The sequence below is a fragment of the Anolis carolinensis genome, chromosome 1 (assembly GCF_035594765.1).
Source record: "Anolis carolinensis isolate JA03-04 chromosome 1, rAnoCar3.1.pri, whole genome shotgun sequence".
In the NCBI taxonomy this organism is placed as follows: Eukaryota; Metazoa; Chordata; class Lepidosauria; order Squamata; family Dactyloidae; genus Anolis; species Anolis carolinensis.
The window spans coordinates 34,212,631-34,240,607 of NC_085841.1; the positions used below are offsets into that span (position 1 = coordinate 34,212,631).

General features: G+C 43.3%; 1 protein-coding gene across 3 annotated transcripts in view; it reads right to left on the reverse strand.

Moving 5' to 3' along the window:
- esrrg (estrogen related receptor gamma) overlaps positions 1-14,620 on the reverse strand; it is a 509,706-nt gene extending 495,086 nt beyond the window's left edge. For all 3 annotated transcript variants that reach the window (XM_062972146.1, XM_062972154.1, XM_062972129.1), the window contains exons 1-2: positions 14,474-14,620; positions 4,799-4,969 (exon numbers count right to left, since the gene is read on the reverse strand). In XM_062972146.1, the coding sequence (XP_062828216.1) occupies positions 4,799-4,800 (2 nt within the window). In that variant the 5' untranslated portion in view covers positions 4,801-4,969; positions 14,474-14,620. The remainder of the gene's footprint in view (positions 1-4,798; positions 4,970-14,473) is intronic.
- Positions 14,621-27,977: the final 13,357 nt, after the last annotated feature.

A 27,977-nucleotide genomic window follows, 5' to 3' on the forward strand; every position in this document is an offset into this window, starting at 1 on the left:
TGAGTCTTCTTATTGAAATATATTTGAATGATAAGGGATGGAAACAGCAACTTGCTCTCCCCCTGCAAATACCTGCCAGTAGCCAAAATTGATAGCAACCCATTTGTCACAGTTGACTTTCTCCAAAAATAAAAAGTATAGTCCCTTCTCTAGCTGCCATTTACATTAGGAGGAAGATTCCTCATGGATGGGGATGAATGAAAGGATTGTTTTGAAGAAAATTAAAAAAAATAAAACACCTGGAGATTATATGAGAAATGGAAGGATAGAAATCATTGGGAAGTGGGGTGAGGAGCGTTAAAAACTAGATTTATTTAAGCAAGTGACTTATTCAAGGCAATTCTAAAGTGATACTGTAGTTCTTGAAGAAAGAATTTGGTAGAAATAGAAGAGAGAACTAGAGAAGAACTGTTGCAAGAAACCTATTGAAAGAGCTCCGGACAACTGGATAAAATGAATGTCCATTGACTATCAAGAACTTTTAGGATCCCATCATTACTCATTGAAGATCACTTGCTCATCCACTCTCTCAGAATATATAGTAGTCATTATCACCATCACCATCTATATCTTCACTTGACAGCTGTACTAACAAGCGAGTATTTGCGTATTCCATCAGCCCTCATATATATATAAACCATGTTGTCATACTTGCATATCGCCCACTGTCACCTCAAATGTAAAACACATATTCACTTGCATTGAACTATCAAGAAATTAGACCTAATAATGATATGGACCAATGCTTTGAATTGTTTAATTAGTTTGTCTCTGGAATATCATGATTTTCTGGTGGATTTTAATCTTATATAGCGCAACAATATAAGTAATGAGTATCTCATCTTGAAAGCATAGTAGAAACCCAGTAGATCAGTGGAATGAGGACCCGGCAAACAATCATTCAAATTAATTGCCAGAGAAGAGCAATAAGGTGATACACTTTTTAAATAAAAAGAGCAAGCAAGCATCTTCACAAAGAAAGATATAGAATTTTTTTCCTTAAAATACTGTAAAGGTAGCTAAACAGAAAAATATAGTCATTTCAATATGATGAGTGTGAAAGGACAAAATAATGATTAGAAGTTGAAAACATAATGTTTCATTAAGCAAAAGAAGCCAGTGTAGTCTTGAATTTTGGAAGCAAGTGTGTAGCGCAGCAGCAAAATTTGCACCCCCAAAATGAACTCATTTCTAGTATCCGTTTGCTGCGAATCTGAACCAACACCTAAATCATGTTTGAGCATGGCATAAGCTACCATAGAGGCATGTCTATAAATACATTCAAAACTTTAAAGAATCCACAGCACAATCCTGGGAACAGAAATTTTTATGCTTTCATAAGAGTAATTGCTTTCAAGGAGTAGATGACAATTGCTGGGGATTCATAGTGGGAAACATTTTGAGACTGAATGCAAGTCTTGTTTTTTCCTATGTTTTCCAAAACAGTATTCTTCAAAATAACAGTATGAACTAATACTAGTCTGCACCAAGTTTCCACGAAAGAAAGAAAAAAAAACAATGCTAGTCAATGAGGACAAATATAATGCCAGTCCTTGGAACACTAAAGGGAGAAAAAATCTTGATGGTTGACCACATCAGATGGCTTAATAAGCACTGTCATAAATTACATTATTCTTCCCATAATCTGTGGAAGTTGCTCTCCCATAGCTTCCTTCCCTATATGTTTCTGAAGATAACACATTCCTATACTTTTAAATTTGTGTTATTATTTGTATTGAGTACAGGGTAAGAAAATAAGAAGTCAGAGAAAGGACTGAAAGAAAAACTCCATCTTTATATTTACCAGTTGTTAGCCTGCTCTTCTGCTTCTCTCACCTGAAATTGAGATATGATCAGCATGGGGGGCTAATTCTTTTTCTGGCATTAGGAAGAGGCAAAGGAAGGCCATCCTTGTTTTAATTCTAGGGTCTGAAAGGGTTTATCTGTTTTATTTGTTGTTGAAAGCTTTCATGGGTGGAATCGCTGGGTTGCAGTGAGTTTTCCAGGCTGTATGTTCAGCAAGCATTCTCCCCTGACATTTTGCCCATATCTATGGCAGGCATCCTCAGAGGTTATGAAGTTTGTTGGAAACTAGGCAATTGGGGTTTATATATCTGTGGAAAGTCCAGGGTGAGTGTCTGTTTGAATGTTGCAATTGGCCACCTTGATTAACATTGAATAGCTTTTCAGCTTCAAGGTGTGGCTGCTTCTTGCCTGGGGGAATCCTTTGTTGGGAAGTGTTAGTTGGCCCTGATTGATTCATGTCTGAAATTCCCCTGTTTTCTGAGTGTTGTTCTTTATTTACTATCCTGTTTTTATATTTATTTATTTTTTAATACCGGGAGCCGGATTTTATTTATTTTCATGATTTCCTCTTTTCTGTTGAACTTGTCCACATGCTTGCCTGTTTAATGCTGGACAGAACGGTATCCTATAGCAGAAACGAGTGTCTTCTTGGAGTCTGCTTCATTTCTGGCTCTGTGGTCTATTATCTGTTTTGGCTCACTTCAAGCCCACCCCATCCCCTTTCCCCGGTGTCTGGCACTGTGAAGGGAACTTTCTCCGGCCTTTCACCTCCAATTCAACGGGTCAACGGAAACCAGGCTTCGTGTCTCCCAGCCAAGCGAGGACAGAGGGAGCAGGGCAAGGCAACTCTCTCCCTCTCTTTACTCCACTCCACTTTCTGCTCTGGCTGGAAAGGAGGCCGGGCTGTCGCCTATAAATGGCCCTGGATCGAAGTCACTTTTTCCACACGAGGCAGCAAAGTCCGAGCACACGGTCCCTGCGAGTTCCTGCTGCTATTTTCCGGGGCTGCGCTGTCCCCTCAGCTATGTGCCCAGCATGCATGGCAAGCCCTCCTCCTCCTCCTCCCCCCTTCTGCCCGATGCCCGCTGCCTGTCTGCCTCCAAGTGCCAACCCATCCCGGGAGCCTGGCACCAAGGAAGGCGAATCCAAGCAAGCCCCCCTCCCTCCCCTTGCTTTTACTCTGCCTGAACTTTGCGAGAGGGAACTCTCAATCGCCACTTGCTGGTCGCCGTTCGCTTCCTCTTTCCTGAAGAGGGGATAACCATGCCTTCTCTGCCCTTGTTGCATGGCATGGCACTTGAAAGTGGCATCGGAGCCCATAACACACTCAATACACTCCCTGTCCCTCACAAAAAGTGTCTCCTCGCAGGTGGAAGGGTGCCATCCAGGCAACACACCGGCGGCGAGAGTTGCATCTCTCTCTTTGCCATTTAACGCACAACCAAATGCATTCGGAAGGAGAAGATCGGCGGAATATAAACTAAGACCCCCACTTCATTTCTCTTTATCAGAGAGAATGAACTTTCTCCTTGGCCGACTCTTTTTGGTCTTATTTCCTTGCCCAAGGAAGCAGCTTCCCCCTCTCACTTTCCTTGCACACTCTCCGTCTTCCTTCCAAGGGATATTATCCATTCGGAGTCGCTCCACTCCTCCAGGCCGAGAAGGGGGTCTTTAAAAAGCTTTTGAAAGGAGCGGATTCTGGAGGAAGGAGATAGCAATGTGAGTTTTCCGGGCTATATGGCCATATTCCAGAAGCATTCTCTCCCGACTTTACGCCCACATCTATGGCAGGCCTCAGAGGTTGTGAGGTTTGTTGGAAACTAGGCAAGTTCGGTTTATATATCTGTGGAAGGTCCTGGGTGGGAGAAAGAACTCTTGTCTGTTGGAGGCAAGTGTAAATGTTGCAATTGATCACCTTGATTAGCATTGCAAAGCCTTGCAGCTTCAAGGCCTGTCTGATTCCTGTCTGAGGGAATCTTTTGTTGGGAGGTGTTAGCTGGCCCTTATTGTTTCATGTCTGGAATTCCACTCTTTTCAGAGTGTTATTTTATTTACTGTCGTGATTTTAGAGTTTTTGAAATACTGGTAGCCAGATTTTGTTCATTTTCATGGTTTCCTCCTTTCTGTTGAAATTGTCCACATGCTTGTGGATTTCAATGGCTTCTCTGTGTAGTCTGACCATATTATCTGACAACACAGAAATGCTGGACCACTCTAACAACCACCATGTCAGACTACACAGAGAAGCCATTGAAATCCACAAGTATGTGGACAATTGCAACAGAAAGGAGGAAACCATGAAAAGGAACAAAATCTGGCTACCAGTAATTAAAAAAAACTCCAAAATCAGGACAGTAAATAGAGAAAACAGAGGAATTCCAGGCATGAATCAATCAGGGACAGCTAACACCTTCCAACAAAGGATTCCCCGAGGCAGGAATCAGCCAGGCCCTGAAGCTGAAAGGTTTTGCAGTGCTAATCAAGGTGATTAATTACAACATTCACACTTACCTCCAACAGACATAGTTCTTTCTCCCACCCTGGACTTTCCACGGATATATAAACCCCCTTGTATAGTTTCCAACAGACCTCACAATCTCTGGGGATGTCTCATAGATGTGGGCGAAACGTCAGGAGAGGATGCTCCTGGAATATGGACATACAGCTCGGAAAACTCACAGCAACCCAGTGATTCCGGCCACGAAAGCCTTCGACAGCACATTGAACATCTCTTTGAGATAGCAATGGTTTGGCTGCTCAGTCTCCATGGCTTGCCTCCAGCAAATCCTGTGTCTGCTTCTCGCCCCCTCTATCCATCTCACCCACCCTTCGCCCTCTTTCCCTTTTCCTTCCTCCTACATTTCTTTCGTGGCTTTTCCACTTGGCGAGAAAGATAGAAACCGCGCGGATATGTTAGTGAGCGGGAAAGGCAGGTAAGGCAGGCAAGGAGACGGCGCGGAAGGAAGGCGATCGATCGTGGGCAGGGACTCACATGGCTCCGTGACGCGTGGGCTTCCTGGCAGTCGGGACCCCGCAGCTGGACCTTCCTCCTCCTCCTCCTCTTCCTCCTGCTCCTCCTCCTCCTCCTCTGGGCCGGTTTCGGCTCGCCCCTCTCAGCAGCTGTCGCGGCGAAGAAGCCGATCAAAAGCGGCAACCCCGGTCACTTTGCAAAAGGGAACAAAACACGGGAGCGTATCCTATAAATAGCCATCTTTTTTCGACGGAATCAGAGAACAAATGAGAGGAGAAGGCGTAATTTTGCAGAGGGACAACCACTCACCCACCCCCTTCCCCTTTGGAAGATTAACCCCCGACCAAGCAGTTGCCAGGGATGAAAGTTGCGGGGGCATGACAGACAGACAGACAGACAGACAGACAGAGTGAAGGCATTGGCGGCGGCGATGTGTGTGTTTGTTGAGGGTTGTTAGGGAGTTTGGGCTTTTCCCCTCCTGGTTGTCTTCGCAAGCCGAAGGACACTGACCATACTTGGTACTAAGGACAGTAGCCATAAGTTGCTAATTAATACTGAGTGGAAATAGGAAAGAACTCTACAGTGCCCGCGAAGTGGAAGGGCGAACAGAAAGGGACCGTTGCTTTCCATCGACCAGGAGGGAAGAGTGTATGATCCTCTGGTTTTGGTGAGAGACTGTACAAATCAGCGACCTTCCCACCACAACATAGACTAGGAAACTTGGATGTCCAAAATGCCTGTGAAGTTGTGAGGTTCAATGGTGTCTGCACTCTCTGCATCCAGCTCAGATTGTGCTTGCACACTTCCAAAAAGGCTGGGTCCCCCTTGGATGGGATCTGAGGCAAATATACAGAGAAAGAGAAACAGGGAGGTTGGGTTGCTGTGAGTGTTCCGGGATGTATGGCCATGCTCCAGAAGCATTCTCTCCTGACGTTTCGCCCACATCTATGGCAGGCATCCTCGGAGGTTGTGAGGTATATTGACCTCTCCAAAACTTCTGCGGCTCCTTTTTAGAGCAACACAGCTCCCTAGTACCTATGGCCTTCTCTTAAGTGGATGACTATGGAAATCCCACGGGCTGCCTGGGTTCACTTTGTTTATTCATCATACCCATTTTTACAAGGAGCCCAACTCGTATGGGTGTCTCTTAGTTGGAGCCCCCGCCGTTGGAATACATTTATTCAAATGCTTTTCTCTTCCAAAGTAGACTTTTAAAAAGAGCCAGACTGGGTGGAAGGGCAAAAGTAATTTACAGAACTTTGGTGGTATGCCTGAGTGACCTTGGAAGTAGAATTAATAAGTGGGGTCCAGAAATATTGATGTTTTCCTTGGAAGATGAGTGGGATCTGAGATAGGATTTGTAACATATATGATGATACATTCACACACTTCCATACACATGGTAATTTGTTTGGCAACCCATTCACTGTTTGGTTGCCCTTTCTAGTAGCTCTCCAACTATATTATTTACTAATCTATAAACATGATTACATATCTAGGTATAATGAGGGGGTAACGGCAAAAGGGGGTGAAAATGTTATCCAAGTAGAAGTCCTTCAGTGGTTTAGACCTGGATTTGTGAAAGCAAGGTTCATGTGGCCTGAAGGCACTGCGTGGCCTTGAGCAAAACACTCTCCGTGTTAAAACACTCATAGGAAGCTCCTTTGCAGGGCTGATTGATATTCCAGACCAACAGAGCTATGTCTTTGGCTAAGAAAGGTGATATTGTGGACCAGTGATCTAAGCGTTTGTCCCAAATGTCCAGCTTCACACACTTTCTTAGGAGGCTAAAGCGACATCCAAAATCCAGGAAAGAGAGGTAACTTTATTGGCCAATCAAAATGCACCAAGCATATCGTGCAAGGTGTTGTCGACGGCTTTCATGGCCAGAAACACTGGGTTGCTGAGTGTTTTCTGGGCTGTATGGCCATGCTCCAGAAGCATTCTCTCCTGATGTTTCACCCAAAGCTATGGCAGGCATCCTCAGAGGTTACTGAGGTCTGTAGGAGACGAGGCAAGTGAGGTTTATATATCTGTGGAAGGTCCAGGGTGGGAGAAAGAACTCTTGTCTGTTGGAGGCCAGTGTGAATGTTGCAAGTAATCACCCTGATTAGCATTACAAAGCCTTGCAGCTTCAAGGCCTGGCTGATTCCTGCCTGAGCAAATGCTTTGTTGGGAAGTGTTAGCTGGCCCTGATTGTTTCGTGTCTGAAATTTGCCTGTTTTCAGAGTGTTGTTCTTTATTTACTGTCCTGATTTTAGTAAACTAGTATTTAAAAACTCTAGAATCAGGACAGTAAATCAAGAACAATATTCAGAAAAACAGGGGAATTCCAGACAAGAAACAATCAGGGCCAGCTAACACCTCCTAATAAAGGATTCCCCCAGGCAGGAAGAAACCAGGCCATGAAGCTGGCAAGGCCATTAATGCTAATCAAGGTGATTAATTACAACATTCACACTGGCTTCCAACAGACAAGAGTTCTTTCTCCCACCCTGGTCCTTCCACATATATATAAACCTCCCTTGCCTAGTTTCCAATAGACATCAACAACCTCTGAGGATGCCTGCCATAGATGTGGGCGAAACGTCGGGAGAGAATGCTTCTGGGACATGGCCAGGAAAACGCACAGCAAGCTTTGGAAGCTCCACTGGCTTCTTCATCAGGCAAAATATGTTTTGTGTGTTTTGGTTGGTCAATAGTAGCACCGTTCTCTTGGGGGCTTTTGGATAAAGTTTGCTTTATGACCAACACGGCCAGGCTGCAATATTTTTAGGAGGGACACGGATGCTGCAGGGGAGAAGGGAACTCCTGCCGCCGCTTTCCTGCCCTTTTGTGTATGGTATCATATACATTCTTAGAAGGGGGAGGAAACTTTTCCTGCCCGCTCCATTTCTCTTTTGCTCACAGGACCCGAGGTATTGGCAGGTGGGAGGCTTCTTCCCCGCCACCACAGCCTCTGCTCGCCCTCAGGGCCAAGGCTTCCTCCCAGCCAGGAGGAGAGTGGCTCCCTGTCAGCGGCAGATCTCCTCCTTGCCAGGGATCCCGAGCCCTGGAGCCGTGCGAGGAGGGCCTTCTTCCTCTTCTGCCCAGACAGGTAGCTGTACCTGCTGCCAGGCTGCCGAAGGAAGGCGGACCTGTCTCCAGAAATGCCTCCGCGCCTGGGAGACTTTCCTGGGCAAATGTTGCCCGTTCGCTCCCCATCAATTTGCGACGACTGAGCGGCCCTGACGACTGTTTGGCTTTGGCTTCGGCAGCGGCGGGGCTTGGGGATGGCATAGGCATCAGGAGCACCGGGTCTCCAGGAGACGTTCATCCTTTCTTGTGCAGCAGGGCTTTGAGTCTCAAAGCCAATATTTAGCCATTAGTCAACCCCCCTTAGAGACACCCCTAATGTGCATTCTCCCCCCAAAAGGATTGACAAACTCACTGACAAAGTACCTTGGAGGAAACAACTTCCCTTTGCAAGTCTTTGCCTCTGTGAAAAGTTGTGTTGTTTTTTATTCTCTCTTCTCTCTTTCTGATTCTTTTTCTCTCCCCACTATTTTCCCTCTGACTTTTCCCCCTCCTGTGTTACTTATCCTTCTTTCAGACTTTCCCCCCATTTTTGTCCTTTTCCAGCTTTTCTCTACGGATGTATGTTTCCCCCCTTTAATTATTGCCCAACCTTATTTCAGAAGCTTCAAGTAAAAGGGACGCCTTGGTGCTTATATAAACTTATATAACCTCCTGAAGAGAGCTGTGTGACTCATTAACCGAAAATAACTTATATATAGGTTCTGGATATTAGACTGCCAGCTTCCTGTAACCTTATTGGAAACCAGGATATGATGAAAGATGCATAGAATAGATAAAATATGAGGTTCATGAAGAAAAACAAAATCTGAGAAAGATATTGATACTTAATCATGTTTGTTGCATTCAGCAACCTGAACTATTTCAAAGCTGCAGCCCTGTGTGCACAGTTACTTGTCAGTAGTTAAATAGTCAAATTAAAAGAATTTTGGAAGTGTGACATGTTCTCCTGAATGGATGCTCAGTCTTAAATGTAGCATATAAAGAGGGAAGATGTGTTCATGCCTAGCCTGCAAGTTTTGCTTAGTTGAAGTCCAAAACACCCAGAGGGACAAAGTTTGCCCTTGCCTGGTCTATAGTGAACTGTCTGATCAAGGTCAAGTAATGACAACAAAATAAAATGCATCTTCTTTTGAGAAAAAAGAGGTTGAGTGAAGATCTCCAGTTTTCTCTCTCTGACCAAAGTGGCATAGTAACAATCAGATTAATCTCCATTCTGGAACAATGTATCATTTTCTAATCTCTGTACATTCTTTCCTACCCACTTGAGGTAGATGGTCGGCCTCTAAAACATTTTATACTTTTGCATTTAGAAGAAAGTAGACACAACTGTAATAGGAGTGTCTCTCTCTGTTCAGAGTTCATTTAATTGTCAAAGTTCATATTAAATTTATCTCACATTACACTGCACCAAACAATTTTTATATATATTGGTAACTTTTCTGACACCTCTCCTTTCAGAAGCTGTAATAATCACACTGAAACTCAAGCTCAAGTGAGCTTTTATGCTAGTGAAAAGGGGCTGTTAGTTACCTGTGAGGACCCATAGATTTCACCAAGCACTTTACATGACTGAGATTGATTATTGTTGTTTTATACCTGCAGCTATTGCTGTATTTTACTGATTTTAACCAGGGGGGTTTGTGAAGTGAGATATTTATGTGTGCTGTTATTGTTTTATGTTATTGTTTCTGCAAATTTTGTATTTTGTGTGTTTGCACCTTTGAGTGCTTTGCAAGCTGCCTGGAGTCCCTTCTGGGAGATGGTGGCAGGCATAAATAAAGATCATTATTATTATTATCATTATTATTGTTGTTGGTGGTGGTGTCTAATAAATCTACTCTGCATAGAGTTATTGATAAGCTTGGCTCCACCAAGTTATAGGAAGACTTCTTACATATAGGAAGACTCCCTTGTTTGAATCTAAACATCAAATCTTGTATCCAAAATTACAGGCCAAGTAGACCCAAACAACTTTCAATGTCTAAGTTATTAATACCATTCAGAATTACACTCTGTCCTCTATGTAACGTCTAAATTAAACCACTCAGTTTAGATATATTTTGTCATGCAGCATGAAGACACAAGTGTAACTCCAGGAGTTTTGATGCAGGCCGGTGATAAGGTTGTTGCTGAGACAAGCTGAAAGAGAGCATGTTCTGTGACTTGAAGGGGCTATTATTTGAGCATGATAAAGGAGATGGAGGGAGACAGGCCATAATTCAGTGGAAGAGCACATGCTTTGGTACAGAAAAGATTCCATATAGACTCCTGGCATCTCCAGTTAAATTGTTCTGTAGAAGGTGACAGCAAAGATCTCTGTTGAACATCCTGGAGAGCTGCTGGCAAGTAGGCAATAGTAGGCCTAATGGATCAATAATTTGACTTAGTCTTCATATCTGATTCCACAGATATCCATATGAGTGACTGGGGAAAGATGTACTGTGCTGCTTCTGAGAGGGAGAAGGTATGAGACAGTTGAATGCAAAGGACTTGTGTGCTACAGTTGCTAGAACTAGGGGAGGGAAACTGGAATAAATTTTGAGCAATTTGTGGGGTAGACTCAGCATGGTGTAGTACTTTGAATACTTGACTACAACACTAGCACACCAGGGTTCAAATCCCTGCTCAGCCATGGTTACCCATTGAGTGACCTTGGGCAAATCATGGTCTCTGAGCCTCAGAGGAAAGCAAAAGCAAACCCTCTCTGAACAAACCATTCCAAGAAAATTCCATGACAGATTTACCTTAGGGTTGTTATAAGTTGGAATTGACTTGAAAACACACAAAAACTGTTTAATAAATTATCCCCTTAAACCATGAATTTATCCTCCACCCTAAGGTTTCTCACTCATTAAATTGAAGAGATAGATAAACATCCAAAATACTTTTATTATCTCTTGTCTTTTGACTGATTCACACAAACATTTTCATTGTTTGGCCACTGCAATCTGAGACAAAAACATGGCCTCTGTGTACTAGCCATCACAGGCTGTACTTTTCAACACCATCTCAGACAATATTTTTTTCAGAATGGACCATTAATAAATTTGGCTGAAAGCCATCAAGGACTGAATCTCTCTTAGCATTAAAGAATGACAATAAAATTGAGAAATTAAAATGATGTCAAACATTACCACGAATTGTTTGACACTTCTTTTTATGAATGTATGTATGTGTATCTATTTTGTAACATCATAATTCCTCCAGTAGCTTTGACTCACACCGGTCCTATCTGGAAGCACAGAACACAAGCTTGGTCCAATGTGCCAAAGAACAGATTTAATCACTCAAAGACTACTGACAAACAGTTGATCACAACAAGGAAATAATCCATCCTAGGTCAAGGGTTTATCTTTTACAACCACACATCCCCCTCTATAGTATTTACTGAGGTGTGGGCTTGAAATCTACATTTTAAAGAAACTTGTAAAGATATTTTGAAAAATGTGGTACAATTATCTATCCTATGGCAGATCATGGAACCAGTCAAGTGGAAAGTAAATCCTTCTAGAGCATAATGCATACAACTGCACATTTCCCCTTCCAGCTAGGTTACAAACAATGCTAGGTTACAAAGGTAAGATTGATGCTATCAAAGCAAGGGCCTTCAGTGCCACATTCCATATGTGGAGTAGCAACCCTGCTTCATAACAGAGCCCCATGAATTTATGTTTACATATAGAGAGTGCAAAGGCCAAAAATAATGTGGTGAGCATAAGGCAACTTGAATGCACTAAAGGCTTCATTATACTCTATACTATTTATGGTGTATCTTCATATTTAGGAAAGGATAGACTGTGTTGGAAAGATATGGCTGTTTTAATAATTACACCACAATGTGTTTCAGTAGTTTAAAATTTTAAACATATGCTATACAAAAGCAACTATATAGCATAGGGAAACTGGTTCACCAGAGAAGCAAATCTCTGATTTCAAACAAATCTAGATTAACAACACTTCAGTCGCCCTCATGCAAGCTAAAACAAATATTTTTAAAGTCAGCAGTGCAATCTGAGGCAAAGATTGAAGAGCAAACCTTGAGCTACAACAACTCCTGACTTGTGATTAGGGACTCTAATTGTGGCCAACTTGAGTCTATTAATCCTCTGTAAATAAGGATCATAAAACCTCTTAGTGGAAGCAATCTCCAATTTTCATTAAAAATAAATAAATTGTCAGTAATGTTCTTACTTTTGTGTCTTGTTTTCCTGTATCTTTAACTTTGTGCCCATGTATAGGAGGCCTTGCAGAAGGGTTTCATAGACAAGGCACTCTCTGAGCTGGTTTTGCCAGCTCCTTCCTCTGAAATACACCCTACAACACCTGATATTCATTGGTGATCAAGAAGCATAGTACAAAGTAGACATATCTGTATGTGTTAGTATAATGTTTTATTTTGTAGTGCTCTTTGTAAGAGCTTAGGGTCTTATCATGCTTTAGAAAGTAGCATATTATTAATACATCTGTGGTTAAGTTATGGCCAAAGCTATTCTTAATCATCTTATTATACTTGGTTAATATCCAAGTATTAACCAGAACTGCTTAGCTTCCAAGATCAGTCAAGATCCCATGCCTTTTGGGGCATTTGGGCAACCGTTTTGGGGGGGAAATACAAAATAGGCTAAAGAGATGACAGACAAAATTAGAGGGCTGGATCACCAAGATAGGGAAAATGTTCTTTATCCTACACTGCTGTCTAAATCTAACCACAAGGGAGTTTGACAAATGTAGCAGATGGGACATCCTACCCTATTTCTAACACTTGTAAGATGTGAGTCAATATACGCAGAAGACAGCCAGCGGAATGAGTATGTTAGGTTACAGAAACGAGTGTCTTTTTGAAAGCTGCTTCATTGCTGGTCTGTTATCTGCTTTGAGCCACTCTAAGCTCCCCCCCCCCCCCCTCCTTGTCACAGTGTTTGGCATTGTGCGCCCTGCAAGGCGGGCCAAGAAGGAAACTTTCTCCGGCCTGGCTGCCTAGCCTGCCACTTCCAATTCAACGGGTCAGCGGAAACCAGGCTTCGGCTCTTCCAGTCCAGTGAGGACAGAGCAGAAAGCAACGTGGGAGCTCAAAAGCAGCTCTCTCTCTCTCTTTCTCTCTCTGCTTTGCTCTGCTCTCGCTGGCTGCCTCCCGCTGGAAAGGAGGCCGGGCTGTCGCCTATAAATGGCCCTGGATCGAAGTCACTTTTTCCACACGAGGCAGCAAAGTCCGAGCACACGGTCCCTGCGAGTTCCTGCTGCTATTTTCCAGGGCTGCGCTGTCCCCTCAGCTATGTGCCCAGCATGCATGGCAAGCCCTCCTCCCCCTCCTCCCTGCTGCCCGATGCCCACTGCCTGTCTGCCTTCAAGTCCCAACCCATCCCGGGAGCCTGGCACTAAGAAAGGCGAATCCAAGCAAGCCCCCCTCCCTCCCCTTGCTTTTACTCTGCCTGAACTTTGCGAGAGGGAACTCTCAAATGCGCGCACCCAACGCCACTTGCTGGGCGCCTTTGGCTTCTTTCCTGAAGAGAGGAGAGCCGCCGTGTCAGGATGCCCCCTCTCTCTGCCCTGGGTGCATGGCATGACACTTGAAAGTAGATATCGGAGTCTTTAATACACTTAATACACTCCCTGTCTCTCAGAAAAGTGTCTCCTCGCTGTTGGTTGAACGCAAAGCGTGCAAGGCAAGCAGCACCTTGTTCGGGCTGATTATTTGCACCAGCTCCCGCCTGCCTTTTGCTATGCTGCCAACCTAGCAGTTCGAAAACATGCAAATGTAAATAGATCAATAGGTACCGCTTCTGCGAGAAAGTAAGGGCGCTCCATGCATGTGTTTACGGACAACGCCGGCTCTTCGGCTTAGAAATGGAGATGAGCACCAACCCCCAGAGTGGGACACGGCTAGACTTCATGTCAGGGGAAACTTTTACCTTTACCTTTACCTTTACTGGCTTTAAACGCATAACCTGGATACAAGTGAGGCTTTGACTTCACTGGGAAGCCTGGGAAGCCATGGAGCAGGGACGCCTAGCAATGGGGACAATAAAGGTGGTTGAGTTTTCCCTCGCACTCTTCTACGCGACCTCTGGAGGGCCCTTAGTCCCTGCTCCGGTGTCAGAAGCGTTTTGAGAAACTGCAAGTCGCTTCTAGTGTGAGATAATTGGCCATCTGCAAGGACGTTACCCAGGATGTTTGACGTTTGACAATCCTGCGGAAGGCTTCTCTCATGTCCCCGCCTGGGGAGCTGGAACTGACAGAGGGGAGCTCACCCCGCTCTCCCTGGATTCGAACCGCCAAACCGATTCCTGCCGGCACAAGGGTTTAACCATTGCGCCACCAGTCACGTTTGTTTCCGGGCTCTCAGGCATTCCTAGCGGGATCAAGGCATGGGTCTACCCAACTTTAGGGAATGCCTCAAATCTCAAATCAGAAGAAGAGGAACGGCGGGACACCTTATTGATTTCTAAGCTGATTTGGCCCTCCCTGGCGAGCCTTCTCCGTTCTCCTCTGGTCTTTCCCGCCGCCTGCGTCCTCTGCTCCTTTCCGTCCCTCTGCTCATTGCTTTCTTCTCTCCATGAGTACAAACCTGACACACACGCATGCATCTGTTTCAAAGCGAGAGCGTAGCGAGGTACTTACATGCGGGTGTGCCGAGCAGCGGGGTGACTTCCCTTCGCCGGTTTGCGTGTGTTTGTTTCCCAGCCGCGTCCTCTCCGCCGCTCCCGCTGCAAAGCGGTCACTTTGCAAAAGGGAACAAAACACGGGAGGCTCGTGCCTTTACTCCAGGTTGCTGTGTGTAGCCTATAAATAGCGAACTTTTTGATGGAATCAGCGAACAAATGAGAGGAGAAGGCGTAATTTTGCGCAGGGAGCCCCCCTCTCCCTCTTTGGGAGATTAAACCACCCCCCACCCCACAGGCAGGCAGGCGGGCAGGCACTCGCCAGGACGGAATACTCTCGGAAAGGGATGTTTTCCCCCCTTGTTGTTCAGCGCGTGTTTATTGTGGGTTGTTTGGCGCTGCGTTCCCTGCACAGATCTGTCGCCTGGGCGTCCGAGACTGACCCCGGGACCCCGGTCGCAGCTTTGGGGTAAAGTTATGACGGGACGAGTCAAGGACAACGGCATTGAGCCGAGGCAGGCGAGGGAGGGAGGGAGGGAGGGAGGGAGGGAGGCCTGCTACTTGCAGTCATTATTAGGGCCCACTAACCAAACCTTGTTAAGTCGCACCTTACTTTCATTATGCCGTGAAACCTGCAAGACAAGATGATAGAGTGTTGTGAAGCACTTGACAAACTAAAATGATGCCAGGAAGGAATTATTTGGGTCCAATTATGAGATCTCTTCACCTTTCCCCTCATCTACACTAAGCGTTTAATGCAGTTCGAAGCTGTATTCACACTGCTGTGGTCAGACAACACACACATACAAAAACTCGCAGGGGGGAAAAGCCCTTAATGCCCATCAGTGCACTGTGCTTTGTGTCATCACCACCCGGTCCCAGGATTTCCTCCGCCATCATTCACTTTCTTCTATACTGGTGTAAATGGGGCCTTTCTTTGTCGTTTTTTTTGCTTCACAAGACCGCGCTAGGCGTGCTTGCTGCAGCTCCCTGACAAGAGGCTCCACCAACACTGAGTTGCGAGTTTCAAAGTTGGTCAAGTCCTTGGCACTTGAATAAAAGCACAGGCCACGCATCTAAGTGTTTGCATAGACTCCTATAGGGGCGATTTTGTTGTCTCTCTATTATCTCCATTTCCCTCTGGTGGATGTTGGGTATTGTATTGTCGAATACTTTCATGGCCGGAATCACTGGGTTGCTGTGAGTTTTCTGGGCTGAATGACCATGTTCCAGAAGTAATTCTCCCCTGATGTTTCGCCCACATCTATGGCAGGCATCCTCAGAGGTTGTGGCGTCTGTTGGAAACCAGGCAAGTGGGGTTACATACCTATGGAAGGTCCAGGGTGGGAGAAAGAACTCTTGTTCGCTTGAGGCAAGTGTGAATGTTGCCATTGGTCAGCTCGATTAGGATTTAATGGCCTTCAAAGTCTAGCTGCTTCTTGCCTGAGAGAATCCTTTGTTGAGAGGTGTTAGCTGGCTTTGGTTGTTTCTTGTCTGGAATTTCCCTATTATCTGAGTGTTGTTCTTTATTTACCGTCCGGATTTTGGTATACCAGTATTTTTTTAAACTCTAAAATTAAGACAGCAAATAAAGAACAACACTCAGAAAACAGGGAAATGCCAGACAAAGAACAATCAGGGACAGCTAACACCTCCCAACAAAAGGATTCCCTCAGGCAAGAAGCAGCCAGGCTTTGAATCTGCAAGGCCATTAAATCCTAATCAAGCTGGCCAACTGCAACATTGACACTTGCCTCAAGCAGACAAGAGTCATTTCTCACACCCTGGACTTTCCACAGATATATATAAACCCCACTTGCCTAGTTTCCAACACCTCACAACCACTGAGAATGACTGCCACAGATTGGGGCGAAACGTCAGGAAAGAATGTTTCTGGAAGATGCTCATACAGCTCGGAAAACTCACAGCAACCCGACGTTGGGTATTGTTTTAGTTGGCTGTAGAGCCCCCATGTAATTCTTAGGAGGGACACTGGTGCTGCAGGGGACGCGGGAACTCCTGCCGCCTGTTTCCTGCCCTCTCCCTTTCTCTTTTGTGTATAGTATCATATACCTGTCTCCAGAAATGCCTCCGCGCCTGGGAAACTTTCCTGGGCATCAATTTGCGAGGACTGAGCGGAGCTGATTATTACTGTTTGGCTTCGGCAGCGGCGGGGAGCGCTTGGGGATGGCATAGGCACCAGGGGACACTGGAAACGCCCGCTCTTCTTTGTGCAGCAGGACTTTGTGGCCCTGAGAGTCACCCCCAAAGCGAACCCTCCCCGCAAAAGGACTGGCAAAGTACACTGGAGGAAGCAGCTTCCCTGGCAAAACTTTCAGACCTAGCTCTTTACCTGCCCGCTTCTTCCGCCCCGTCCTCTCTACCTGGTTATTTCAACTTTCCCTTTGCGAGGCGCTTCCCGACACTTTCGTCTTCTGCCCTCAGTTTGACTCTCTCTTGGTGGTTGTTTCTCCCAGTTTGAGTTCTTAGCTCCCGCAGCATCCAAGCAGGTGGCTTTACCTGCGTTGTGTCTTGAACATGATTCCTATGGCATTTTGATGGTCGTGGGTAAGCATGTTTTAACGTGGCTTGAGATCACTGGGACTTGGGACATACCTATTATTCCTTACAAATATGGGCACTGCCTATTGTGTACAGGGGCTATAAGAACCACCCATACAACATGTAGTCGGGGTTGTTTTCAGGAGTGTCAGGCAGTGGTTTGAAGGTTGGTTGAGCTACGAGTCTGGAGACAAGGCTTGAATCATTGCTCTTCCGTCTAAACCTTGGGCAAAGCACACTCTCTCATCCTCAGAGGAAGGCAAAAGCAAGCGCACATTCACTGAACAAATGCCAAACAAATGCTGTGAAGGGGTTTTTGCCAAGAAACCCTTTTCATAGGGTGGCGAAAAGTCAGGAATGGCTTCAAGTGGCACAACAGCATTGCATGTAGCGAGATAAGTATTTGATTTGCATCGTATGCATTGATTCCGGATAATAAACCGACTTTAGGACACACAAAGAGGGAGGCGAAACTATATCTTCTCTATGTTCGTACAGTGCGTGCTTTTCACAAGTGCCGTGCCTGGTGCCATGCTTTAATCCCGGTGCGATTCAATAGGAAAGGGCTGGCAAGCGAGCTGAGCAGAGCCACCAGCAGCACACCGTCCCCGGCGCCCCTCTCCTCTGGGTCGGGGAGATTAAATCGTTACTTCTGGCAGGCTCCGAGATGCTCTCAAGTGGTTTTAAGTCCGGCGCTCTGGTCTATCCATATACATTTCCAATCTCATGGCTCATAAACTATTAGCAAAAGGATTTCATTATTCACCTTCTGTATCCTACAAAAGACAAGGGGGTAAAATATACTCCTGGTAACAATGGGAGCCGAGCGAGGTTTAAATCACAGGGAGCCTCTCGCCGCCTCCGCGCAGCCTTCCCTTCTTTCTCCTTGGAGGTCTGGCTCTGAGGTCGAGAAGTCCCCTTCTGGGAGATGATCTGGGGTGCCCGTCTTGTTTTTTTTTTTGGGGGGGGGGGGGAGGGGTTTGTTTTGTACATAAGTTGCACATTACTTTGTTTAGGGAGAGAAATCAAGAGACAGCACGTATCTGTGGGGGTCTTGACTCTCTCCAGAAAGTGTTTTACTTATTGCGTAAAGGGAGGAAACACTGCAAGGCGAGCATTTAATTGATTAAGGAAGAAAGGATAAGTCGTGGAAGGCCGAGCCTGGTAAGAATGTAGGGAAATAACTTGCCCCCTCTTCCTCAAAATCCGACCCAGGCAGAAAGAGCTGACCACAAAGGCAGGCACCCCACGGAGGGCTTCCAGGGAACAAAAGCCAAGCCAAACCCTGGTAGCCCTCGCAAAGTCAAAGGCCTTCCAACTGCTTCTGATTTATATCAGGATAATATCGGGTCTAGGAAGCTACGGAGGTCCCTTCCACACAGCTGTATAAAATCCATATTGAACTGGATTATATAGCAGTGTGGATTTAGATAATCCAGTTCAAAGCAGACATTGTGGATTATCTGCCTTGATATTCTGGGCTATATGGCTGTGGAAAGGCCCTGAATCTGACCCTTGAGAGCTTATTGTGAATGATTGATAGAGACAAATGAGAAAGGGAAGGAAATAAGCTTTTCCATTGAAAGGCTGCAAAAGCAATGGCAGGGCTAGCAGAAGCTGTCCTTTCCCAAGCTAAGGGAATGTTTTCTTCTTGTGTGCCTCCCAAGAGTTTTCCAATTTATGGCAATACTAAGATCCACACTGTCATATAAAACAGTTTGAACTACATTATATGGTCAGTGTAGACCAGTGGTTGGCCTGTGGTCCCTGGACCACCAGTGGTCCACAAGAACTAAAATGTGGTCAGTAGCCTTACCCTTACTACACCTTTGCAACATAGTGCCAAGGCTTATTAAATATGATTTTCTGTGGATGAGCAGATGGCAACTACTGGATGGCATATGTTCTGTATCAGAAACTAGAGCTGATGTGGTCTATCCAATGCACTTTTCTGAATCAGCATCCCAAATAATGAACCCGAATCTAAAGTTGACCAAAACAGATTCATAACCCTTTTGGTACTAATGTCAAAGAATTGTCCCTGGTCAAAGTGGCTCCTGGTTAAGTGGTCTCTGGTCAAAAAAGGTTGGGAACCACTGGTGTATACCCATGAAATGTAGCTCAAACTGCAATATGTGGCAGTGTAGATCCAGCCATAGGTGATCCTATCATGGGGTTTCTTTGGCAAGGTTTCTCCAGAGGAGTTTGCCCTTGCCATCCTCTGAGACCGAGAGAGTGTGATTTGCCCAAGGTCACCCAGTGAGTTTCCAAAGCCGAGCAGGGATTCAAACACTGGTCTCCAGAATTGTTGCCCACCACTTAAACACTATGTATGTATATTAGTGGTGTGCATTTGTATGGAGTCACTGTTAGTTTTGTTTAGTTTCATTCATTTCGGCTCATGTTCATTTTCATCTCTGCTTCTGAAAACAGAACACCTATCCAAATGAGATTTTTGTCTCGCATCTGAAAAAAACAAAAATTTTGGACCATTGGGAGAAAATAATTATAGTTCTCCTAAGAGCTAGTTTTAAAGAGAGTCTGAAGGTTTGAATAGAGACAGGAGCCCAAAAATATCTTAGCTTTTAAAAATATATGTAATCTATAACACATAATAAGGCTATCTTATTGTATTTGTTCTCTATACAGTCCAAAGGCAATACAGAGTGATAGGGAGAAATAAAAGAGTAGTTTTTCCAAGGGCGAGAGAGAGACAGGTTTGATTCCTAAACAAAGAAGGGAAGCCAACAATTTATTTCCCGAAAACAAAAGCAACGGCCCAAAAACGAAAGCAAAGCATGGTGTTTGTGCAGCTTTCTTTTTCGTGTTGCCTTTTGATTCATCCAAAAATGGCATCTTTCATTTTGTGCATCTGAATGGATGGTACAAAATGAGTACACGAATGAAACAGATGAAACAAATACCGCACACAACACTAATGTATATCTTTGTGTGCCTTCAAGCCTCCTTTCTATTTCTGGTGATACTTTGAATTCTATAAGGTTTTCTTAGGCAAGGAAGACTTAGAGATGGTTTTATCAGTTCCTTCCTCTGAAATATAGCCCAAAGCACATGGCATCAACTGGTGGTCCCCCATCCAAGTACTATCAAGATTTGTTCAGAGGGGGATTAGCTTTAGCCTCCCTCTTAGTCTACCTAGTCCAAAAAAGAAAAATGGAAGCCCCACATTTTAGGTGGCACATTGTTGAAGTTCCTTCCTTTATAAATGTTTGTTTGCCCCTGGTACATTCACCAGGTGAAAAAAGTGTGTCCTTTTCCCACAAAAATATTGAGGTGGACTAGGAGGAAGAAAGAGACACAATTCACTGATAATAACACATAAGACTACCTCTCCTTCCCTTTAATATCAACATTTTAACATCTCCTTTCCTTCCTCATTCTGGTTTTTTTACTAGTTAGAGGGACATTTGCACCATGAGGTGATTATAGAAAACCAATTGGGAAGGTTTAAAAGAAAAAAGAAGAGAGAGTGAGTGGCAGAGATACACATGAACACTCAATAATTCTGACTCCATGCAACAAATTATTTGAGGGAAATCTCAAGTCACTTTCAAGAACCAGGCCAATGTTCTCCAGCTGTTTAATATACATGGTGTGGGAAATGTTGGGAAAACCCATAGCTAAAAGCTGGAGTCCTAAAGAAAAGAATCCAAATTATTCCTATATATACACACTCATCTATGTGTGTATTTGGGTGGGGGAAGTGGGTAATGGCATTCAGCAAAGATAGAATTTAAAACTTTCTGTAATGACCTTTTGTGCAGATAGAATATGATATAATTTCAAAAGAGCAAGAGGAGGTTAATAGAGTTTGTACTCGACACAATATCTTTCAACCCAAATTATGCTATTTTACAATTAATAAATAATTGCAGCCTCAGTTGTTGAACACATAAGGGATTGTGTGGGGGGTGTCCTCCTGGACTCACACGATATGAGGAATATCTTTGGATTATATTATGACGATGCATTTTTCCACACATCTTTCCCTGGTTTGGACAACAAATAAAGAAGCTGAAGGTTTCACATAATATATATTGGTAATGAAAAGGTGTGTGTAATTGACAAAATAGCTTAATGTCAATTAGGCCACACTGGACCCAAGGTGGAACAGATCTGCTTTGCTTTCTGAGGGAGCTCCCAATTATTTCCTAGTCAAATTTGACCGAGGTCTGACTCAAAAATAAAGCTCCCCTTACTGAATTCAACTGTCCTGCTAAGTGTGGGGCTAAGACTGAATTGGACAACAGACTTGAGGTTGTCTGCCCTAATACCCAGCCCTAGTTGTTCAAGTTTCCCTCAGAGCTTTTGGGGAACATTTCCCACCAATTTTGTAAACTCAACAGGCAGGAAGAACCAAATTTCCTTTAAAACAGCAGGAAGCTGATCTCCAACAAGCAAGATACAAAGCCAGGGGCAGCAACTCTACTTTGCTGCTTTGCCTTCCTCTTGCTGAGGCTAGGGGTACATCTACATTGTAGAAATAATGCAGTTTGACATCACTTTAACCACCATAGCAGTTATAGGACATTACTGGGTTCCCCCATGGAGCTGGAGCTGATAGAAGGAGCCCATCTGCTCTCTTCCCAGGTTGGATTCGAACCAGCAACCTTCAGGTCAGCAACCCAACATTCAGGTCAGCAACCCAACCTTCAGGTCATCAGTCCTGTGGCACAAGGACTTAATCCACTGCACCACCAGGGGCTCCTAAAACACCAGTACTCTTTGATAGAGAAGGCTAAAGGCCTTGTAAAACTACAATTTCCATGATTCCATAGCATTGAGCCATGACAGTTAAAGAGGTGTCAAACTGAATTAATTCTACCATGTAGATGCACCATTAGAGGGCATGAAACTAGAAATTTCACAGAGTGGGACACTGAAGAGAGAGAGATAAAAGCAGAAATTTGACATAGTGAACTTTGTTGCTGGATTCCTAGGTAGCAGGACAGTCGACCACTATCTTTTTCCTCAGGAAGAAGTGAGATTCCTTTCCCACTCCACAAAATAACCCCAACACCTGAAAAAAAGAGTGATTCTTGCTTTCTCTGCCATTTGTATTGGGTTTTTGTGGAGCAAGTGGCAGACAATACTTAGTTTTCCCGTCTTGAAGGCAGGTCTGCTCATGCATTTGCCAGACTAGTTTTATTGTCTATTCGTTCATACATTTTTAAAACAGACGAAGCGCATTCCACACCATAGCCACAGACCCAAGAGTTAAACAGTAACTTCTATTGGAGGTAATAAGTAATAAAGGGGTTTCTGTTACCTCCTTCTGCTTCATCTACTACAGGTTTGACTTCTCCACACACCTTTATAATATTGCAGGCTGAGGCTACACACCTGTCTTGGGGTGCATCTATATTGTAGAATTAATGCAGTCTGACTCCCCTTCAACTGCTATGGTTCAATGCTATGGAAATCTGTGAGTTATTGTTTTACAAGATCTGCTTGTGCCTCACCAGACTCCAGATCCAAGGATTCCACTGAGCCATGGAAATTAAAGAGGTTTCAAACTGCATTAATTCCACAGTGTGGATACACCCTTGGAAAAAAGACGCAGGATTAACATGTCCAGCAAGATATGTTATTGACATCTATGTTCCAAATACACTAATATTCTAGATTGCTCTTTTGGTTTTTCAAATGTTGCCTTTTATTTTTGTGCCTGAAAATTGTATTGTTGTCTCTTATCAATTAGCTAAAACAACATGTAACTTACCCAAAATAGTGGGGAGAAATAGGACTTTTAAATAATTTACACTGGCCTTGTATCTTCTGGGGTTTTATTCCAGCTCCCCTCTTCTCTGAGAACACAAAAATCCATGAATATTCAAGTCCCTTATATAAAATGGCAAAGGTTTGCTTTTTGGAATTTTTTCAACCTGTTACCGTAGTTGTTTGATCTATGGATATGGAGGGCTGTACTTATTCTAAGACACCATCGATTGTAAGGCATACACTAATTTCAGTACCACCAACAGGAAAAAAAGCTTTATTTATATACGATTATATACCATTTTTAAATATGTTTATATGTGGGAAAAGTGTACCTTAGAATCAAAGAAATGGGGTATGTTTTTGATCTCCTTTGAAGGATCAAGGCAATAACAACTGGAATAAAAAACTGTTTCCTTAAAAATTAAAAATAGATAAAAATAAAACAGCAATGTTCAAAAGCAACTAATAAGTCCACATCTTTGCAAGGCACAGGACTTTGTACAGAAAATCTCCAGGATTACCTTACTTAGCATCTCAATTTTTAGGGGCACAGAGCCCCCAGAGACCATAAATTAATCTGCTACAGAAGCAGAGCTCACACCTGATATCCAGGCAAAGGCTAGCTCCAGCTGATCCCCTATTTGATTTACTCAGGGTTATTAAGAGGTATGTTGAAGTGTTTTGATAAGAAAGAGTCAGCACTTTGAGTTAGGGAGCCCTTTGTTGTTGCAAATGGCTGACTTTTACAAGGCAAGGCATTTGCTGTTGTTGTTGTGGATATTTCCACCATCCACCCTCTGCTGAGCCGTTCTAGCTCATCAATTATTGTCAGTAGTTAGCTCTTTTTCTGAGACAATGGTGTGAAGTTCTTTAGACAGCCTGTCTACTCCAGGCCTTTAGCACCTGCAGTTGTGCCACTCCAGGAAATTCATCTTTGGCAAAGGATTTTGAAACACCGATAAAGTCAGCAGCTCTGATTAAACTAGTCACCTAGGAGAACCATCTGTCTTTGGCAGAGTCCTGGAGCAGACCTGCTTTGTAAACCTCTCGTTTGATCAAGGCCCTGCCATTCTTCTTATGCAAGGCCCCTGGGCAGCCGTCTTAGCTGAGGAGGGTTACTTTGTTGTTAATACATCTAGACATTAATAAAAGCCAGGGTTCCAAATACAGTCAGCTTGGGTTATTATTTTTTTGTCTTAGCTTCATTAACTATATTCATAACTTCACCTCATCTTTTTCTTCATTCAGATGATATTTTAATAAAATTCAAATGAATTCAGAATTCAGAAGAAAAAAATCATAGCTATCATCTCATCCTATGCAAATATTTCACTAAAGTGGACAGAATCCTGTTGGTGCCCCACACTGGCATAACCACACAAGGCCAAGAAAAGACAGTAGGCACAGTCTTGTGGAAACTGGTGATTCAAAGCTGACAATTTTTTTCCTGCTTCCTCTCATCAGAGTGCTGCAATTTTGGAAAAAGTACAGTGCTAATATAGTGCACCATTCTTAAACTGTGGGTCCCAGCTCTAAGCTTAATGTTGGGGTCATTAATTATTTGGCAACTGTAAAAGGTTTCCGAACACCACCCATTTACACAAATCTGGTAGCAATAACATGCTGTGTTTACAGTGGACTCTGCAGAAAATGCTTCAGCTGTACTCCACAAAAAGGAAAATCAGTCTGCTTAGCAAGACTTACAAATGCTGATTATCAGGAAAATCTTGATTTTTATACCTATTTTAAATATCTGTATATCTGGGACTCGCAGGAACACTTCAGCAAGCAAGAGTCCAAAAGTGGCAGGCTAAAACCCAGAACCCTCAATCAGCTGACGCAGGATGAGAGATCCCCTTCTGGGCACACAGAAGACTGGGCAACTTGGAAGGTGCTGATCAGACTGTGCTCTGGCATCACGAGATGCAGAGCCAACCTTAAGAAATTGGGCTACAAAGTGTGGAGAAGAGCAAACCACAGATCACCTATTACAAGGCAGCCATGCATAATGGAGGACTTTCGTATAGCAACATCAGAGGCACTCCAAGTGGCCAGATACTGGTCAAAAGACATTTAGTATAATGCCAAATTGTTGTTGTTGTTGTTTAACTTTGTGTTTTCAAATACATTACAACTTGTACCCTGATTTTAAGCCATGTTTTTTGCACCACTGCCCAGCTTTTCACTATTTTAGCCTGTTGAATTGTTTCTTGTGGCGGTTTTACTTATCATCATATTGATGTTAAAATGCTGTTTTAATCTATGTAATTTTATATGGCTATTATGTTCATTTTGGTGTAAATGTATTTTATTTTGTCTATTGTGGATATTTGGGCTTTGCCTCTTGTTAGCTGCCCCGAGTCCCTGCGGGGAGATAGAGGCGGGATATAAAAATAAAGTTATTAAAGTTATTAGAGAGGGAAACAGTGAATAAATCATAAACACTGATTCTAAAATCAGACACTCCAGAGGAATAACCAAGCCTTTCTCTAGTCTTTACTAGCATGGCTTTTATCACCCAGGATAGTACCAGGTCCACAAGTCTTCTGAATATATGAGAAGCTTTGGATCACCAACAAAGTTGAACAGTTAATAAAATTGTAGTCAAAGTGAATCAAAATAGTTTATGGAGATTATGAAGATGCCTAAATACACCAAAGGCACCAGTGTCACCAAAGGTTGACAGGTGTTTGAAGACACACACACACACACACACACACACACACACACACAGAGGCATTATGTTAGAGCAATACACTGCAAATAACAAAACATCACAAATAGCAATGTACTAGTGGATAGTGAACTATAAATGGATGTAATCACATAAAGCAGCAGAAATTTTTCACCCTTAACATACCCATCATACTGGTCATAATTAAGTGCAAGCAGTAATGTTCTTGTTTGTGAGCCTTAATTATCTTTTGTTTTGTCATGTGTTCTGTAAAGTATACATTTATTCTGGCTTGCAGATAGGCCAGATAGTTCCACATGCAATGTTATCAGCAAACCTTTCCCTATAGAATAAATTATCTGTATCTTTTTCTAATCTAATAGAATAAAAAGGTTTTTGCTTGATTTTCATGACACTGATTGAGAGATAATTATTCCTGAAAGTTTACAAATGTTTCTGTATAACTGGCCAATATGTTCCAATACATATGAAAACTTTGTGGCTCTTTGGAGAAAAGAACAGAACTTAAACCAAAGTATGTTTAGCTCTTTCTGTCTCTCACTTGTAACTATTTTTTATAATTTGGGTCTAATATGTGGAAACACATGCTACATTTCCTTGAAATGTCAGTTGCCTAGCTAGTGGTGAATCTACACTGCAGAATTAATGCAGTTTGATACCACTTTAGCTGCCATGGCTCAATACTATAGAATAATGGGACCTGTAATTTTACAAGTGTTTTAGCCTTCTCTGCCACAAAGTGCTGGTGCCCCTGCATTAATTCAACAGTGTAGGTGCACCCTAAGGTTTCCGTAATGAGCTTCATATTTACAGTATAATCAGCAAAATTAATATGATTTTGTCCTTGCCTTTCCACATGGCTTTGCTATATCTCTGATTTTATGTCCTTTTATTTTCCCTGGCTAAAACTTTGTCTTTGTTTCAAACTACCCCATTTACTCTGGGTCAGGAGTTGCAGCCTAAAAACAAACTGCTTGGTTAAATGTATTAATGGATGAACTCACATAACCTCAGATGCTCAGAAAAAAAGGAGAACAGCTTTTTAAAAAGTATTTTGAAACAGGATATAAACAGCATGGAAAAAAAAAACCCAGAAAGATATATTCACTATGAACCACAAAAAAGAAAAATAGCAAACCCTGCAGCATACCCATGTCTGTTATATGGGCACTTTAATTTGCTTCCATGTATCCGTTTTTTTGGGGGACAGAAGTTATGCCTACAGAGGGATTTTTAGTTCCCAGAGCGTTATCCAACCACAGTTCAATTATGGATAGCTTCAGCATGTAATTATACTCATTCTTCTTAAAAATAACATACTAATCTCTGAAAAGTAAATAGTCTTTTAAATGATGGTAACAAAACACATAGGAACCCCGGTGGTGAAGTGTGTTAAAGCGCTGAGCTGCTGAACTTGCATACCGAAAGGTCCCAGGTTCAAATCCTGGGAGCAGAGTGAGCGCCTGCTGTTAGCTCCAGCTTCTGCCAACCTAGCAGTTCGAAAATATGCAAATGTGAGTAGATCAATAGGTACCGCTCTGGTGGGAAGGTAACAGCGCTCCATGCAGTCATGCCGGCCACATGACCTTGGAGGTGTCTACGGATAATGCCAGCTCTTCAGCTTAGAAATGGAGATGAGCACCAACCCACAGAGTCAGACATGACTGGACTTAACGTCAGGGGAAACTTTTACCCTTACCTTTAACAAAATACATTGGTGCACTGATAACACTGTGTATTGTGGTTTTTGCTCCTGGGTTATACATTGTAGAATCATAGAATAATAAAGAGACCACATGGGCCGTATAGTCCAACCCCCTGCCATGTAGGGAAAAGCACAATCCAGCACCCTCTGACAGATGGCCATCCAGCCTCTGTTTAAAAGCTTCCAAAGAAGGAGCTTCCGCCACACTCTGAGGCAGAGAGTTTCACTGTTGAACAGCTCTTATGGTCAGGAAGTTCTTCCTAATGTTCAGGTGGAATCTCCTTTCCTGTAATTTGAATCCATGGCTCCGAGTCCTAGTTTCCAAGGATGTCATTTCCTAATTGGTTTTATCATAAAAATATGGGAAAATTTTGTTTATGTGCTGCAGGACTTCCTGCAGCACATTTTGCTATAGATTTTTCAATGAATATATCATAGAGTCTCAAATAATTCAAGGTAGTTTATGGCAGCCACAAAAACGAAGTTTATGGAGTATATCAACTACTTTCAAAGTTAGTACCACACAATTAAACAGAAAATAACACTTTCAAATCAAGAACGGAACATTTTTCAAATTTCGTTACATAGTGTAATTTTTGAAGTGGAGTTCATTACAGTACCTGCAACTACATCTACAAAGAGAACCAAAAAAATAGAAGTGGCAACCATTCAAGACCAATCCACCTTCCAAATACTTTGAATTATAATAGGGACGAAACATAACAATGGATTTCTCTAGTCCCATTTCCTCTTGTGTTACAGCTAGACTCTGAGGGAAGAACAGAGTCCAAGAGCTTGTCTACATGGGTTGAGTAGTTT